The 16,231-nt window shown below is 45.3% G+C and overlaps 1 protein-coding gene across 2 annotated transcripts in view; it reads left to right on the top strand.

Moving 5' to 3' along the window:
• Positions 1-233: 233 nt before the first annotated feature.
• Positions 234-16,231, top strand: part of LOC147757937 (uncharacterized) — a 28,455-nt gene continuing 12,457 nt past the window's right edge. The window contains exons 1-2 of one of the 2 annotated variants that reach the window (XM_086981092.1): positions 234-7,926; positions 15,311-15,613. In XM_086981092.1, the coding sequence (XP_086837218.1) occupies positions 7,676-7,926; positions 15,311-15,386 (327 nt within the window). In that variant the 5' untranslated portion in view covers positions 234-7,675 and the 3' untranslated portion in view covers positions 15,387-15,613. Of the gene's footprint in view, positions 7,927-15,310; positions 15,614-16,231 lie in introns of those variants that run through there. The other variant, XM_086981093.1, reaches the window with a different exon arrangement.

The following is a 16,231-nucleotide window of genomic DNA, read 5'->3' as shown; positions in this document are numbered from 1 at the left end:
AAAATGGCTACTATCATTCCGCATTTTCTCCTTTACGCACAAGCGCACCAGGGAGAAGTGTGAGGTCCGTGAGCGGCAGTCTTTCTCCGTTGCTGTAGAACGCCGCCCTCCTCCTCAATGTTTTGCCTTCCTGCGCCGTCGTCCAGTCTTCGATGGTTAGGCGTCTCGCACAGCCTTCTGCCCAAAGCAGTACAGCGTACTTGCTAACCGTGCTGACTGTACTATGTTACGTTCCTGCCTTTCATCCCTAGCCCTCCACACCACTCGCGCCGTCCTTATGTCGACAAAGCTACTCGCTATGGCTACTTAGTAAAGTCAGCGCGTTTTCCTCGAGTGGATGTCTTCTGCTACTCCATACGAACCGAAACACCACACATCTGCGCTGCTTTCCCCAACTTAGCAAAGTTTCCCCTTTTCTGCCCTGGCAGACCCGTCAAGACGCCCTCAGCCCTCAGCAGCCCTCTCCACTCACGGCGATTCTCCATACAAGCTAAGGAGACACTTAAGGACTTTTAGGTCGCTTACTCTACGAATAGCGTAGGCTTAGGCGCCGTCGACTACGTTGTACTATCGTCACTGGTTTTTTGCCACCTGGCTGTTCTCAGCCGTCCGCCAATTCACGCCTAGTATACGTTTTTCGTTCATTTCGTTAAACCTGAGCTACTCCAGTGGGTCCCCAGTAAACCGAAACTAAGCCGTTCAAATCTATTCATTCATTGCCTGCCTTCAGGATATTTAGCAATAAACCGCCGGAGCGACGGCTCACGTTATGAAAACGACGACGCTGGGTAGAGAGCGCCAAAAAAAGTGGCCGAACTTTGTCAAAGTATATTGATCTATCTTAATGAGTGATCATCATATTGGCGGCAGCGTAACCAACCGGCATAGCCTGCTTATGCACAGAGTATGTGTATATCCAGCACAGCTAGGAAACATGATCGACCCCGTCGTTTTGGCAAAAGTCTCGACTTCTCAACGATAGAAATGGCACCTCTACTGTTTGTCTAGTAGTTCCTCGAGCAACCTCTACAATGTTCGGCCTATTGTGTTGACTACGCTGACGACAATGACAGCTTTCTACTGACAGTATATCGCATTTACAATTGAGGTCGCTGATGCCCCGGCTGCAGAATCTTCAATTGTGGAGATCCCCGTAGCAGACACGAACTCTGGACCAGCGGCACCAGGCAGCAAAGTGTAGAAACAGGAAGGAGACGCGCCTTAAAGGCCAAGCATCAGCGACGACGAGCGCAAAATTTTCCAGTCATTCGAAGATGGCTGGCTGGCTGGTGGCAAACCTGACAGAGCCCTGCTACTGGCGCGGACCGATCAAAAGGACCTTTCATTACCACTGCCAATACCATCAGCACCAGAAACAGCAGCAGTAGCAGCACTAGAGGATTACCGTTCAGATCACTGCCGAGCCGCCGACTGGGAAAGCAGGATCAGCAGCAGCTACCGGCAACAAGGAGGATGCGAAATGCGAGCACACTCGGTCCACTCTAAAGGTGGAGAGAGCGAAAAACACCAATGCCGTCATCACCAGCGTTGCCGCAGCGGCGATAGCCTGAGCCAGAACGGTGAACCCGAGAGTCTAAGCCGGCAATCTCGCCTTCTAGCCCGGCCGCAACTCGCTGGTCATGCTTTTGTCCGCGAGTGGAGGCGGCTGAGGCAGGGCTGGGCCCGCTGCCGTACCAAAACATTATATAGCTGGTGCTTCTGCTATCAGTTGCCAGACAGTCACTGAAGTGCTTTTGTCGTCTGCCGTTGTGGCCGTGTGCTCAGAAACGGTACTGGCGGTAGTAGTGACGATAGAGATACTCGTGCTGCGGCGGCTGCTGCTGCTGGCAGCGCACCAGCAGCTGCGGCTGCTGCAGTGGCAATGACTGTGTCACGCTCTGTTGACGTCTTGTTAGCTGCAGTTGATTGTCGGCGGTGACGACAACGCCACTGTCACGGTCCTGGTAGACAACGCGGCAATTTATTCGGTCCTTGAGAGGCGGAGAAGAAGCCGGCCACTTTGTGTGGACATCATTGGTGCCGCCAATCTCCTTAAGATACAAAATTATGTGCGAATACTATGTAGCTGATAGTGTTGGAAGTAACTTTGATGATTATGATTGTGGTGCTGGTGATGATTCTAAAATAAAGTGATAATGACCTTGTATTGGTGCCTCGAATGAACTCGATGCTATTGTGTGTGATGGAAAGTGTCCTTGTGCGCGAGTGAAGCATAAAAGAAAAAAATGACAGAAGACATAGAGTCACTTGTGCGCTGTTGATATTTTACTCCGCCGGTATACTGTAGAATCGTATGTCGTTTATCGATCGCGTTTGTAGTCTGCTATGACTTGACACGACGATGTAGGCCAATACGAGGGTGAGGTAAATCGAATTCAAAAACGAGCCAGGAAGAAAACAGACTGTAGAGAGAACACGCTTAACGAGTAGAGCGATTCACATAGATCTATTCATTCTGCATAGCTGTTTACGCAGAATTTTACATCAATCTATCGCATTTACCTATTACTACTACTACTACAAAGATGTCTATAGTATTTGCAAATGTGTAACGTCTGCGTGTGAGCAAGAGAAAACAGGAACACCCGGGAGCAACAATGCCTAAACAACGAAACGAAGCACAACGAGTGTGTTAGAAGTCGATTGCCGCCAATCAAGTAAACAATATTTCACCTTATATACTTCGTTCATCTCACTGACCGGGTCCGACCGCAGTTTGAATGCGATCAGTTAGAAGCCTGGTTCAATAGCAAATTGAGCTTCAGTTCTTTCTGAAGTCTATAACAAATATCGACTGTATGGCGAGCTCGCGCGAAACTTGAGTAACTTGAATAACTCCCCAGCAGTTTAAATAGGCACTGCGTAGCCCATCGCTCTATGGCCGTTACTGTGAATCCGGCGTTCGCCGCATTCTCCGCGCTCGGTATTTCGCAGACGCCTCTAAAGATTCGAATCGAGGCCGAAGCTCAGGCAGTTCGAGCACCAAATTACGAGACAATAAGAAGACGTCCAAGCGCATATTGTACTTGCGTCCAACTGTTTACTGCTTGCGCCGCTAGCTCTTTCTATCTGTCGCCAAAGCCAAAGGCAAAGGCGCCAACCTTTGGAGGCTGCAAAAGCGCGCGTGCCGGTTAAACAGAGGAGGTGCGGATGTCGCAACGAACGAATGTTGTTATCAAACAACCTCCTTCAGCAGAGTATTAACACCGGTCGCGCTTTAGGACAATTGCACAACGCCAACTGATCGACGACTATCCTTCTCTACTATAGTTATCTGCCTCTGACCAGATCTGCACCGGTCAAGTAAAATAGTTGACAACGTTTGCTTTTCTCGTAGTTTCTAAATAGCAGTGCGGAATACTGTCAGCTGCTGAGATTTGTTGCTAGCATTCGCGTTGAAATACAGTCGCTGCTTGGGACTGAACTATTGTGAATGTGACAAAGGAAACGTCATGCATTTCTATCTAGCTCAAAAAGGTATTTTCTTGTATACTAGTACGTGCCACGAAAGACCGCTACCAATTGCCACCCTAAACCCACGACAGGAAGACCTCTAGTCGACAAAGCACACAGGCAAGACTTGTTTCGATGGATGAATTTCCCTTAGAAGGATCGCACCGAACTGGGGCCCTCGAGATTGAATAACGTAGAACATCACAACAAGCACACTCGCCTGCTGTGTGTCCGTGCGTGAAACTAAGCGGGCCTACGAGAACGCCGAACGACAGCTTAGCTAGCATCAACGTGCTCATCTCCTAGTTGAATTTATTACACCCATATATATGTATATATGTATATACATATATATATATGTGTATATATAAAGAGATAACAAATACTACGTTGAATCAAGCTACGCATCGTCGATCATATCGAGGCTGCTTTAGTCTAGCCAGCTTTTACTCTAAGCGTTAATTACGACGAAAGGAAACTGCAAATAACCGGACTATCTCTCCTTCTTCTCACTGGAATTAAGCAGCTCTACAAGGTAACAGTCCTCGATCCCCGAATCAATCCGAGCTCGTCTTTTTCGCTTATGTATGCGCATATCTACTATCATATATGCGTTTTTACATACATTTTGGTACGTATGTTGCTGTTTATTTAGCTGTTATTAAGTGTGCTGTTCGTCTATCAGCCAGCTATTGGCGAAATGAAAAATTCTGTTACCGTTTCGTTATTCCGCCAGCGACAGCACCGTTTCATCGCATTTTCTTCTGCGCAACCCAAACCTACCCATCGACATTCATTCCCTCATTTATATATATATATTCATATATATATATAAGTATGTATGCTTCACCACATTGAGCGAAAACCCATTTCAGCTAAATATGGTCATAATTCTTTGGTGAGTGGTGTTAACGAGAGCACCAACCGCATTTGATCTGTCGTCTCGCTCCGTCCCGGCTGATCGCTCAAGTGAACAGAATTGAAGTGCGATCGGTTAATTAGTTAGCTGATTTGTTTTCGGCAAGCAACAATTAACAGAATCTTTAGCCTACTATTGATTGTACCGCTTCTACCAACGCTCTAATGATTGGCTTTCTTCTCAATTGACCATCTGTGTCTTCATCCGTACGACTCCTTCTACGTACTATCTGCTCCACCTTGACGACTGCTACAGTCTGCGTCGGCGAGCAGAACGCAAAACTAAAAGACGAAATATTGGCAACACGTGAAGCTCACAACCAGTAGCGTATCCATAACAGATATATGGCTGGCTTCAGATTGATACCTCTGTAAAATTCCAACACCAAACGTGTACAATTGCTGTCCAAACTGATGCCACGAATCTTTCAGAACACTGAGGTACTTCAGCAGAATGGTCGACTCGTTTTGCCTACCAGCTTCAACCAGTTAACTAACTGTTAGTACTATACGACTGCTACTATATAACTCTTATACTAACTATTATAACGAATTGCTATAATTATACAATTGTCGAAAACTACCGCCGCTGTGAGCTGAACCGACAAAACTCGCCAACGGTCATCACTATCGTCTACTCTAAGGGCCGCTTCCTCTGTCGCCATCCTCGAAATCCGTCAATGTAGAACGCCCGAGAGGGGCGCTCTCAATGCCCGTCATGTTGCCCTAGGCAACCGGACACGCTACTAAAGTCCAGAGATAAATGCTGCATCAGCCTGTCACTGTATCTGTCCGGCCGCCCAGAGTATCAGCTGTCGGCTGCGAACGCAAGCCCCCCTATGCGGGGGGCACGCTATGTTTCAGCTGCGGCCATCTGTCGATATCAGCAATAATATTCATACAGCAGCAACAGAAACAATAACAAGGTTTTTCAAGAGTTACTGCCGCCAACGACGGAAGCCTCATTTTGAAAAAGATCAACCAGCGTCGCGGCTGCCACGCCTCTACCAAAGGCAATTCCTGCTAACTAGGCCCTTTTCAAGTCCGATTGTCGTTACGTCTTACCGCCGTCAACGCCGCATAGCTATCCGCCTGGACGTCGATAATAATAATAATATTAAAGAAAAATACAATATTATCAGGCACTTCGTCAACGGTAGCATCACCCAGCCTATCTATTTGTTATTTAAACTGAAAGAGATAACTGTCGAAGTAATTGTTGATAAATTGTGGCATTTATTCACAGTCATATGCGTTTGTAGCCAGAAGCAGCTTGTATCTGACAGTCAGCAAAAAAAACGACGCAACGAGAAAGGACGGCCTGAAACTGCTGAAGACATACCAGCAGCGGTGAAATTGCGAGCAGTCATTCTGCCGCTTCACTCTACCGAAGTCGTCGATAAAGCTGCGTCTCGATACCCAGGGATCGAAGGCCAGTCCTCTTATAAGCTACGTAACTCTGTTGAGTGGCGTAGCGTCACGGCTGTAGTGGCATCACAACCAGCCAGATTTCCACTTGATGTCTTTAGTCCTTCAAACAAAGACGGATATATCGCTGGTTTACCGACATCGATGGTGCACTTTTGTCTTTTGAACCACACGTATTTTCCCTACAGACAGGAGTTGTGCAAAAGAGGCGCAGACCCGAGAACGTCGAAGACTCAGACCTGGAGAGAAAGCCGACACTCTATTGTTGGCGTTCCTAACAGAGGAAACAGGCAAAGACAACAACAAGAAGACAATTTGTTGTCACGTACCTTAACGGCTCTAGGCCCAATGTTCCACAGGGACCGAAACGACGAGCCAAACGATATTTACAATAACATCCTAAAACAACAGAATTTCTCGAGTGTTCTACCTTATCGTCATCCACGTAGGGTACTAATAAAAGATATCATCACTGACCGCAATATTTATTATTACTGTCGCCGTAACTGTTATAGCAGTTACTACCAAATTACCATACTCATCACCTGTGGGCGCCTAGCGCGATATTGCTCATTACGTAAACATTATCGAAACAACTCGGCGTTATCAAACGACTGGTGCCTACATCTGTGGCGTACCGTCGTTACATAGACAGCAAATCAAATAACAACAAATCTCTTCATTGACCCTGTTATCATCGTAAATACGACGGCGGTAGTCGCACGAGTTAGCTTTCATCAGCGTCGTAATAGAAGAACACCAGCAATATCGGCCTCTATTCCTTTCATACCAACTATTTTTGGAACGACTGTGATTATTATTTTTAGTGCTGCCATTAATGTTATCAACTTAACGAATTCATCGAATAACAAGGGAAAAAATTTGCGCGTCTCATGATTCTCTGCCCAGGCTCAGGTCTTCGCGCACCAACTAGACCCAGCCGTTCGTTCGACAGCAGGAGCGACAACATCTTAACAGCATCAACTGCTGTTATCTCCTCGCGTTGGAGCTCTTCGATTGTGAAACAGCTTGTCGGACGAATGGCAATCATCTCCAGGTTGTTCACTGCGCCCGGAGATCAGCGACGAAAAACTCCAGCTGGTCCGGCCGTGGAAGTGTCCAGCAACAGATACAACGTACTAAGACATAAACGGAAACAGCACGGTAAATGAAATCAAAAAAAGCCACGTCGTAACTATATACAAGGCGGAAGTCACCGAACGGAAGTTAGCGAGGAGGCGTTCAACCTAAAAGAAAAAGAATCGACAACGAGTCAGCAGCAGCAGCAGTAGCAGCAGCAGCAGCAGCAGCAGCAACGAGGTTAATTTCAATAGCCAGCTTAACTTAAGATCCTTACAGAAAATGATAACAAGGTTAAAAGAGCGATAACTACGGTAGAAAAACAGATATTATCAAACAGGAATAAACCTGTCGAATACAACAGCAGAAACAACAACAGTCACAGTGTAATTTCCGGGATACCGACAAAACCAAAGGGTTTCGAGTACCAAAAGACAACGAGAATCTTGAGAGAGAGCAACAAGCGGTAGGTAAATTAGTTGCTTTGAAAAGGACCCATAGGTCTCAAGTACAGGAAAATAGCAAAAACTTCGATTAAAAAAACGGTGACGACGATAGTACAGAAAGAACTGACTGCAAATAACAGTAGATGAAGAAGAACAACAACACCTCGTATACTGGCCGACATCAACTAGGATCATCGAAAAGTAAGAAACAGCATATGCAAAGCTAATTTCTACTGATTTGTTTTCCTACTAAATAATCCTATCGAACCATTCGACAGTTGGGACGGAAAGAAAGAAACAAGGTGCGCAATTTAGAACAGATTTCAGTTATGGCATTTACTGATATGGAGCTGGCTCGTCTCGAGGCTGGAGGTCCTCGAAATGCCAGCGGTAAGAACAACTCGAGTATGTTATCCTTGCACTCGACGTCGGTACCGTCAAGGACATCCCTTCTTGGAAAGCCAATTAAAGGACATACCGGCAGGGCATCGGACGCCGCCTATCGCAAGCGCCAAGCATTTTGGTACAATTTTCTTGAAAGGCCCCGTGGATATAAGGCAGCATCGTATCACATCTTAATGTAAGTCGATGATTATGTACATGCAGATGGGTGTAACAAAGTAGGTAAATAATTCCTACATGCAACTCTAACATTATGAGTCCCTTGTTCTGTAGCCCACTTCCCTCCGTTCCATGAGCAAATCTTGAGCGAACCAGCAGTGACAATAGCAGGTTTTGTAGCGGAGTCCACAAGACGTTGCATTTCTCGCTACTGTAAAATTTAATCACTAAGATTAAAAATTAATCTGCTTTGTTCGATTAATTTGCCCTGTCGATACAAATTACCCTCGTTAATCATGCGTTTTTGCCCACCGTATAGTTCCGCCCCGACGATACATAATTACCGCCTGCTATATATATATTAGTAGCCTTAAATATCTTAGTATCAAACATTTCGGAATTTGTGTCCATTACCGCCATTTGGTCGTTGTCTAAATAAGTTTAGATTTTGTATTGTGAATAAATACCCTAGTTAGAGCAGTGGCCGTGCTTCTCTAGAATACCAATACTGAGACAACGAAAGCGCTTGTTCCTCATAGAATCCTGTTGCGTCCTCTTGCTCCATGAGCTACCGCATGTGCTGGCATGCCTGGCAGTATTATTTTCGTCGCAAGCGGTTATTGGTCCGGCGAATTTTTTCAATGCAAACATTCTAGACTCTAGAGGCATTACGGAGACAACAAAATACACAAAACTTCATGATGACCTTTTCTCTCAAACATATGTTGCTCCCGTACATGATGTAGGTTAAAAAAACGATGTTGTATTTTGTTAAAAGTCGTTTGTCGGGGGAAAGAAACTGTAATTATAATATTTCTTGTGCATCCATTCGGCCTGCCACTTCACGCTTGATACGATTGAAGGCCTTTTGATTGAGTAAAGCTTAGATTAACCTGGATCGCAGCAAATTTGCATATCTGCTCTGTGGATGCTTTTAGAAGACAGGAATTCTAAAGCAGATCTGACAAACCTTTTTACTAGGATAACTTATCCACCTAGGTCTCGGCGCATGGTTTTATACTCTTAAGACATTTCGGTTCATAGCGAACTGCCACGATCCATCGTCCCAGAAGCCTCGCTGCCATGTAGGCTTTAGTGTTGCTCAACACATTTAAGTTGGCCGTTGCAGTTAGATTACTTCCTAAATTCAAACTTTGCCGTGTACTAATTGCACATGACAAATTCTACACGAATCAGTCAGAGGAATAAACTTATTGAAGAATCACGCCAAAGCATAAAAAGTGCTGGTGGATCTATCGCTTGGCCGATCCACGCAAGACGGAATTTAATTATTTTGAATCAGGAAGACAGATAATATACGAACACGTTGAAGCATTATAGCAGCTTTTCAGTACGTCACGCTGGATACTGAGTCGTTCTGACAAATGGCGCTGTCGAAAGAATTTGTTACTGCGTCTCAGAAACTTTCTGACTTTTTTTTCACCTCTGAGCGGTACAGTTTTCTGGCCCGTTGTATCTCAACACTGGACCCAACCGCCGTGCCCACCCTTATGATTATCCCTGGCCTTTCAATGGCCGCCACCGCCGCCGCCGCCGCCATTATATGGCCCTTTTTCGATCAAGTTTCAGTGTGCCGGTACGTGCCAGCGTAGCGTGTGTCTCCCACACCGGTTCTGGCTAGCAGAATCAACAACCTTCTTTCCGTTTCCGAGCCTGCCACCTTCGTGAGTCTAGCAGAAATGAATTCGTCCACATCCGTTATGCTTTCGATGATATCGTCGTCTATGGCAACGGAAGCATGACGGTCGGCCAGCCGTAATTGTCATCGTTTTCGTATTGTGATGTGATGTGCCGTAGTCTCGTCTGTCCTTTATAAATGCAGCCTGCGTAGCACAGTGGCGGCGCTAGCGATCGCTTGTTGCTGCTACTGCAGTCAGATCGCCGCCAAGAGACAGTGGCAAGGGAGTGGGGAAGTTGTACGAGCTTGGTGTTCATCTCGACCCCGCGACCAGCCGATTGACCGTGTAACAGTCGATACAAGCTTTGATGTGGGCAGATGCAGCGGGTACACAATGTTGCTCCCTGTACACTCAGCTCATGTTAATGCTGCGGCCGTCGCTGCTTATTTCTGCTGTGGACTGGAGAAGTATGATGCTCCGATGGGGTGAATGCGCTACTGGTTGGTGCCCAGTAGCGACAAATATTGTCGAGGTAGTTGGGGAACTGTTGCTGGTGGCCGACATACTGTCACACTAACACTTACTGCCGAGGCAACAGAAATTTGTTAAGGAGGTTCGTGGTTGGATCGATGTCCAGCGATGCTTTGCTTCTAATCGAATGTCGATGACAATACACGGCCCGCAACAACCAACCAGTAATATCAGAGGCTGACTACTTCACGAACTTCGAACATCAATACGCATACACGGGGCAGGGACGTGAACAGGAAGACGCATGGAGTACTGTGCATTCTCGTCCGGTCATTCTCTCATTTACTCGTAGTTATCCTTATACTCGGTCACTGTGGTAATCGGCTTCTTAAAAAACACGAGCAGAGACAAAAAAACATGACAGCGAGGTCGCTAAGTTTAAGAGCAGTGAAGCTCCTAAAAACCAAACAAGTTCGAGGGAGAGGTAGACGAGAGGAATGGTGGAGTCTGGAGGAGAGACAAGCCAAGTGAAAATAGGCAGTATGGCAAGGAGAAGCTCGTCATCTACAACGAAGGACGACAGCACAAGGCCAAGGCGGCAGACTCAGGAAATAGGGACCCTCATGTGGTACAAACTTTGCTGCACGGCGTCTCGGTCGTTCACACATATAGAATCGTTTTATAGGATGTTACCTCGAGACGCTTGCCCTAAGATGAAGCAAAGCAGGCCTCCAACAAAGACGAATTCATCCCAATAAACCGATTGCGTCCGCTCCGACTCTATTTGATTCGCTATGAAGCTTCTGACTCTTTTAATTAGCCTACGACCCAGAACGCCTGGAGTAGACATAGCGCTGGTAGGAAACTCAACTCCGATAGTAAATTCTGAACTTCATTAAGAGCTGCACAATAAGAAGATGTCTAGCTTTGTAGTTGGCATGCAACAGACGTGAAAGCCAGCTAGATTTAACCTGATGTAGTCACGACATGTAACAATACGACGGCCGGCTTATTACACAGGAGAAAGGATCACTCTTCGAATCCGTCAGAGATCTCTATAGGTATTCGCGCTCATTTTTGACGTAGCCACCGCTGGATCTGTTCGCACCTTCTTTTCGATTTTTTCGAAAAACGATTCAATTTTTTAATTGCAATTGACATTAACAGGACAAAAAGGCGATATGTTTTCTGTGTTAGGGTGTACGTCCTAACGACTGAGAGAGGCAACACAGGCTTGTGAGGTCGTGCATGATGACGTTGCCATTGTGAACAAATACTGTCTCTGAAAAACAGGCCTGGCTTAGTCCCAGCAGCCTATACTTGCCGAACATTAATTTCATTATGGCTATTCTATTTCGTTTTATTATAGGGCCAGTTGCTTTCGGATCTTATAAGTGAAACCCGAGATCGTATTATTTCTACATAATAGTGATATTATCGGATAGAGCTAAGCCCAAGAGTTCAATGACTTTCTTTATCCTGCAGCTAGAGGTTCTTCTTCAATATGCCTCTAAAGCCGTTGCCTTTTTATGCGAGGCGTTCGTCCTAATAGTCAACAAAATGGAATAATGAAGATTTGGACAGTACCTGCGCAGTATGTCAAATGCTGCTTTCTATATGTTTGAGAAGCCATCAGCCGACCATTTATTCGGTGGTAAGTTACTTGGGTGGAAAGATTTGTTTTTAGTTAGATCATCCTAAACCAATTGATTCACTAACGTCGCGCCATACCTTCTACCGGTCTTTTAGTCGCTGTTAAGCGCCACGGCCACTGCAATTACTACGTCTAGATTAATACGCGATCAGAACCTCTGGGTAGCTCTAGTAGCAAAAGTCACCCGTCTTCTCAACAAGTGCACTCTAGGAGCGCTCTTATAATTTAATGAGATAGAAGACCTGGATTGCGTCTCCCTCGCCGGCGTCAGAGGGTTTGCCGTTCGTCTTTTGTCATACGCTGAGCTCAGTGGTCGTTCGCTTCCGTGGCCTGAGCGGAGAACTGCCAGTAGGCTGCTTCGTTTGCCTGGACAACATATCGTTGATGACAACGCTACTACTTTAAATCTCTCATCTCGCCCTTAGCTTGCTCTCCCCCTCAGATGACTCCTGCCACGATGTAACAGCGACTATTTCTCCCGTTGTATTTGCCGTTCGCAACCCTTTGTCGCATGAAGTCGAATGACTGCAGCGTCGATATCGATCGGCGCCGGCAGGGGCTGGAAAAACCACAGAACTGCCTCATTTCGCTTTTCCCTGCTCCCTCTCGGCTTAGTGGGGCTGAGAGCTTCCGAAGGGTCGAGAGGGACCGATGGGTAACTAAATAGTAGCTACGGTTCTACACGACTCCACGTCTGTCCCCTTGCATGGGGAAGGGAAATTGGCTGAGGACCGTTGGGAGAACTCGACGAGACGGCGGCGCTGCTCGGGTCAGCCGGTGTTTATCGGCGGATTTAGAAGCCAATATCTGAACGGACTCCTGACAGTATAAACGTTTCCGACATACCGCTTACTACTGCCACCACATACGACAGCAGCAGCGCGAACATAAGTAGGTACAAGCGCCAGTGGGAGCACCACTACTACGACGACGGGGGACAAGGTCGGTCCGTCTCTTAGCCTCTAGAGCTTTTTCGTTGCGCTTATAACGTGGTCGCTGGATCTAGCACGGTCAGCAGAAGCAGCGAGGACTAGACACAGAGTCACTAACGTCTTATTACGACTATTATTGCTAGGTATAGTGCGGCTTGACACAGCACAACATTGAATAGAATCAAAAGAGAAGCATGTTCCACAAAGCTAAATGACTGGACTGTCATGGTATACCTAGTCTACTCTATGACAAGCTTCATCATTCGCACACTTCTTTCGGCATGGGAATGGGAGCTGTGCTACTGGTGATAACGGTGCTGTGGACAGGCAGTGCCGCGGCGGTCAATCGTTGTAACTAGAAGCCAAGGCTACTGCTATTCATCCTGTGTCCCCGGGGAATAAGCGAGATTGCGGACTTAACTGAACAGTCAACCATGGGACTAGGGCGGAGTAGTGCCATGGCCGATCGTAAGTAGCTGCAGCAAAGCCGTCTGCGAACCTATCTAATCTACAGCGATAACAACAAGCTTGGCTTACCGCACGTCCACCTGACAAGCTTGCTGCAGGACTACGCCATGAAGGACATCGTCGAGCGGCGCCGGGAAGGAAACACAAGAGGAAAGAAGAAAATAGAAAGAGACGAACGAAAAAAAGTTTCTCTCAGCGGAGCCTGAAAAACTATCTTCTCAATGTCGATAGGAGGCACTGCATGAACGTGAATGCGTGTAGGAACTCGGCGTAAATCGTCTACCGCAGTGAAGTCTAAGAGAATGGAGGCAATTAGACCCTTGTCCCCGAACGAGCGAACTAAGTGGGACGGCAGTGCGGAGTCAAGGAATGAACGGCGGCGATATCCTCCGGCAATAGCGTTACCAGAAAAAAGCAGCTCGCCTTGTTTTTCTTGTTGTTGTTGTCATTCTTGCCACCGCCATTGGCCCTAATGTTGCGCAGCGAATCCTGGAATTGAAAAAGCATCGAGTTCCAACATCAACTCGTCATCTCGACACAAGACGATTAAATACTGCCATTAGCTCAGTGAGTTAGGCGCATATGTTAGTTTTCTGTCGGCTAGTATGTTGAGCTATTGTTATTTTTGTTGCTAGCATCGACAGATAGTCGCATCTTCAACATGGTCCACCTCCTGCTTAAGAACGTTTGCTCTCGCCGTCAGCTACAGTTACGAGCTCACATAGCTTTTGCCTCTAGGGTTCACTTAGGTGCCTGGTCTCCCTCGGGCGTCAACCTACTGTGATGTACTTTTAGCTAAATTGCAATATTTGCATTGTTTTCCATATATGACGCTCGTTCCTGCTTTTAGCTATATAACTACAAAACGCTTAGTATTCTGTATGTTGATAGAAGGTAGACTATTATTAAGATTTGTTAGTCTTTTGTTCCGGTTCGATTTATGCTCACGTTTTCCATCAACCGCAATATGCTCTAGTCAGTCTTGATAAACAGCTTTTTTGAACAAAGTTATTTATCAACACTGACCCACTGATTAATGAGACGCAAGCAAATATACTACTGCTAACAACAAAAAGGAGCATAAATGTAGATAAAAAGAAATATCAATCAAAAGCGGGATGAAATTTTTATTTGACGACATTTACGAAAAAAAAAAAATCCATAAGACTAGTAGTACCTTCAATATTTCGTGTCGCTTCGGCTTCTATGCAACACAAGGTCAAAAATAAAATTGCAAAGATAAGAGTAACATTACAGGAAATTCAGGGTTAGGCACTATGTGAATATATTATGTCCGACACTACAGCCCCCCCCCCAGCATGCATCTGTTTTTACCCCTTGCTGTTGTAATTTTTTTTCCAGTGATAAAGTGAATCACTAGAAATAGTTCCAATTGAATAAAAAGTAATTTATTTAAAGGATCAATAATCTATAAATCACTTGTTTGCTTTTTTTCGCGAGAGAGGTCTGAAAAGTCTGCAGCTTTAACGTACACCATTTTTCCATAGAGGTCAAGAAGTGGCATATTTTGCGAAGGAAGCTGATCTCCTAACGAGTATGTCCCTTATAGAAAGAGATACCCCTAAAGACTTCACTGACTGGAGGTGGCCAGTCTTTGTTAGATTATGAGGAAGTTACGATCTTTCACGGATCACTCGTTAGGCTGTTGAAGTCGACCTGTGTTGAGTTCCGAACTTCAGTACAAATAAAAGACGTTCTTAATAACTAAATCTGTAAATTTACAAGCCTCAACTAGCAAGAGTATTATTTCGCTACGGTTAAAATTTATAGCGAAGTATATATTTGGGCCAATGTTCTTTCGTAAACGATGGCTTAGTCTATGCCGGGCAGGGTTTACTCTAGAGAAAGAAGTTTATGTAAAAAAAATTTCGAAAAAATGATCTGTGAGACCTGTAATTAATAGCATTATTAACCATGCAGTTCTCAATGTACGTGAATGTTACGCTACTGTAATTTGCTATATGTGAGAGGATTGTACTCACGGATCTATTTGAACACCCACATTTATGGTAATATTCGTTTTTTTAATTACTGATGACATTTATTCGAAAGGAACGAAAATAATTAACTGGAAAGGAAAGAAATTAGCCATAGCGGTAAACAACCTACTTGTATTTTTCCACATTGGGACACACTCGATTTATATGCAAACTCGCGTTCCTGTAAGCAATATAGCTTCTTACTTTGCGCCTTTTTCTTCATTTTTATTGTGTTGAGCTTGCCTAAAAGTCACGGAGTTGTGAATGCCGTATTGACAGCGGCCTGTCACAAGCAGCGGGTGGAGAAAATGTAAATGTGAGACTACTGGCAACATTCGTGCCTTCGGTACCCTTGGTACAATTAAGCGTATTAGGAGAACAACGACTTTTCTACATCGAAACACACATTCACATACCTGAAAACGGATGACTTCCTGCAGAGTCTCGGCCACATGGCCGGAAGTCTTCCATGAAAATTACAGTCGTCGCCAGCGAAGAAGAAAGACGAAAAGCTCATCTTTCAACGAAGTTCATTCGGACGGAGGTTAGTTAAATTTCTTCAAAGGGCAAGGACTTTTGGAGCGTTCAGTTAAGTTAAGTTATTTAATAACTCGATGAGCTAGCTCAAAGGTACAGGAAGCATCAAACACTACAACTAACACTTTCTCTCATGGATTATACAGCGCAGAGCAATATATACAAAGTATCATTCAATTTCGGTCATTCAATATGTGTGGGCGAGTTTTGGGGTTTCTATATGCAGACTACTAATTCACGACAAGTTAACAGCAGCGCAGGCTGTGAAGTTGCCCAGGACAAAGCGTTGCGCAGTGGTATGTATCGTTGAGCTCTTTTTACGAGTATACGTAAAAATCGTCTTCGAGAGAAGGCAGCTTTGAATTGGCTTTGGCTATAAATGGGTACAAAGTTGTGAAAATTTTACGGCGGCATAGAGAAAAGGTGTAGTTTAACAATAAATTGCTGATTTGTTTGTATAATTACAAACACGCAAGATTTACGTACGAGCACATTAGTGTAGTTCTTATGTTTGCCTTGGTCGACTGTCCGACCGACCACGTCAGCTTACATCATCTGCGTTTTCCAATGCAACAGCTTCAACAATGGGTATGTGTGCTCAAGCAAAATCAATGGACAAGTT

The sequence above is a fragment of the Varroa destructor genome, unplaced genomic scaffold (genome assembly GCF_002443255.2).
Source record: "Varroa destructor unplaced genomic scaffold, Vdes_3.0 BEIS01000002.1, whole genome shotgun sequence".
In the NCBI taxonomy this organism is placed as follows: Eukaryota; Metazoa; Arthropoda; class Arachnida; order Mesostigmata; family Varroidae; genus Varroa; species Varroa destructor.
This window is presented reverse-complemented; position numbering and strand designations above follow the sequence as displayed.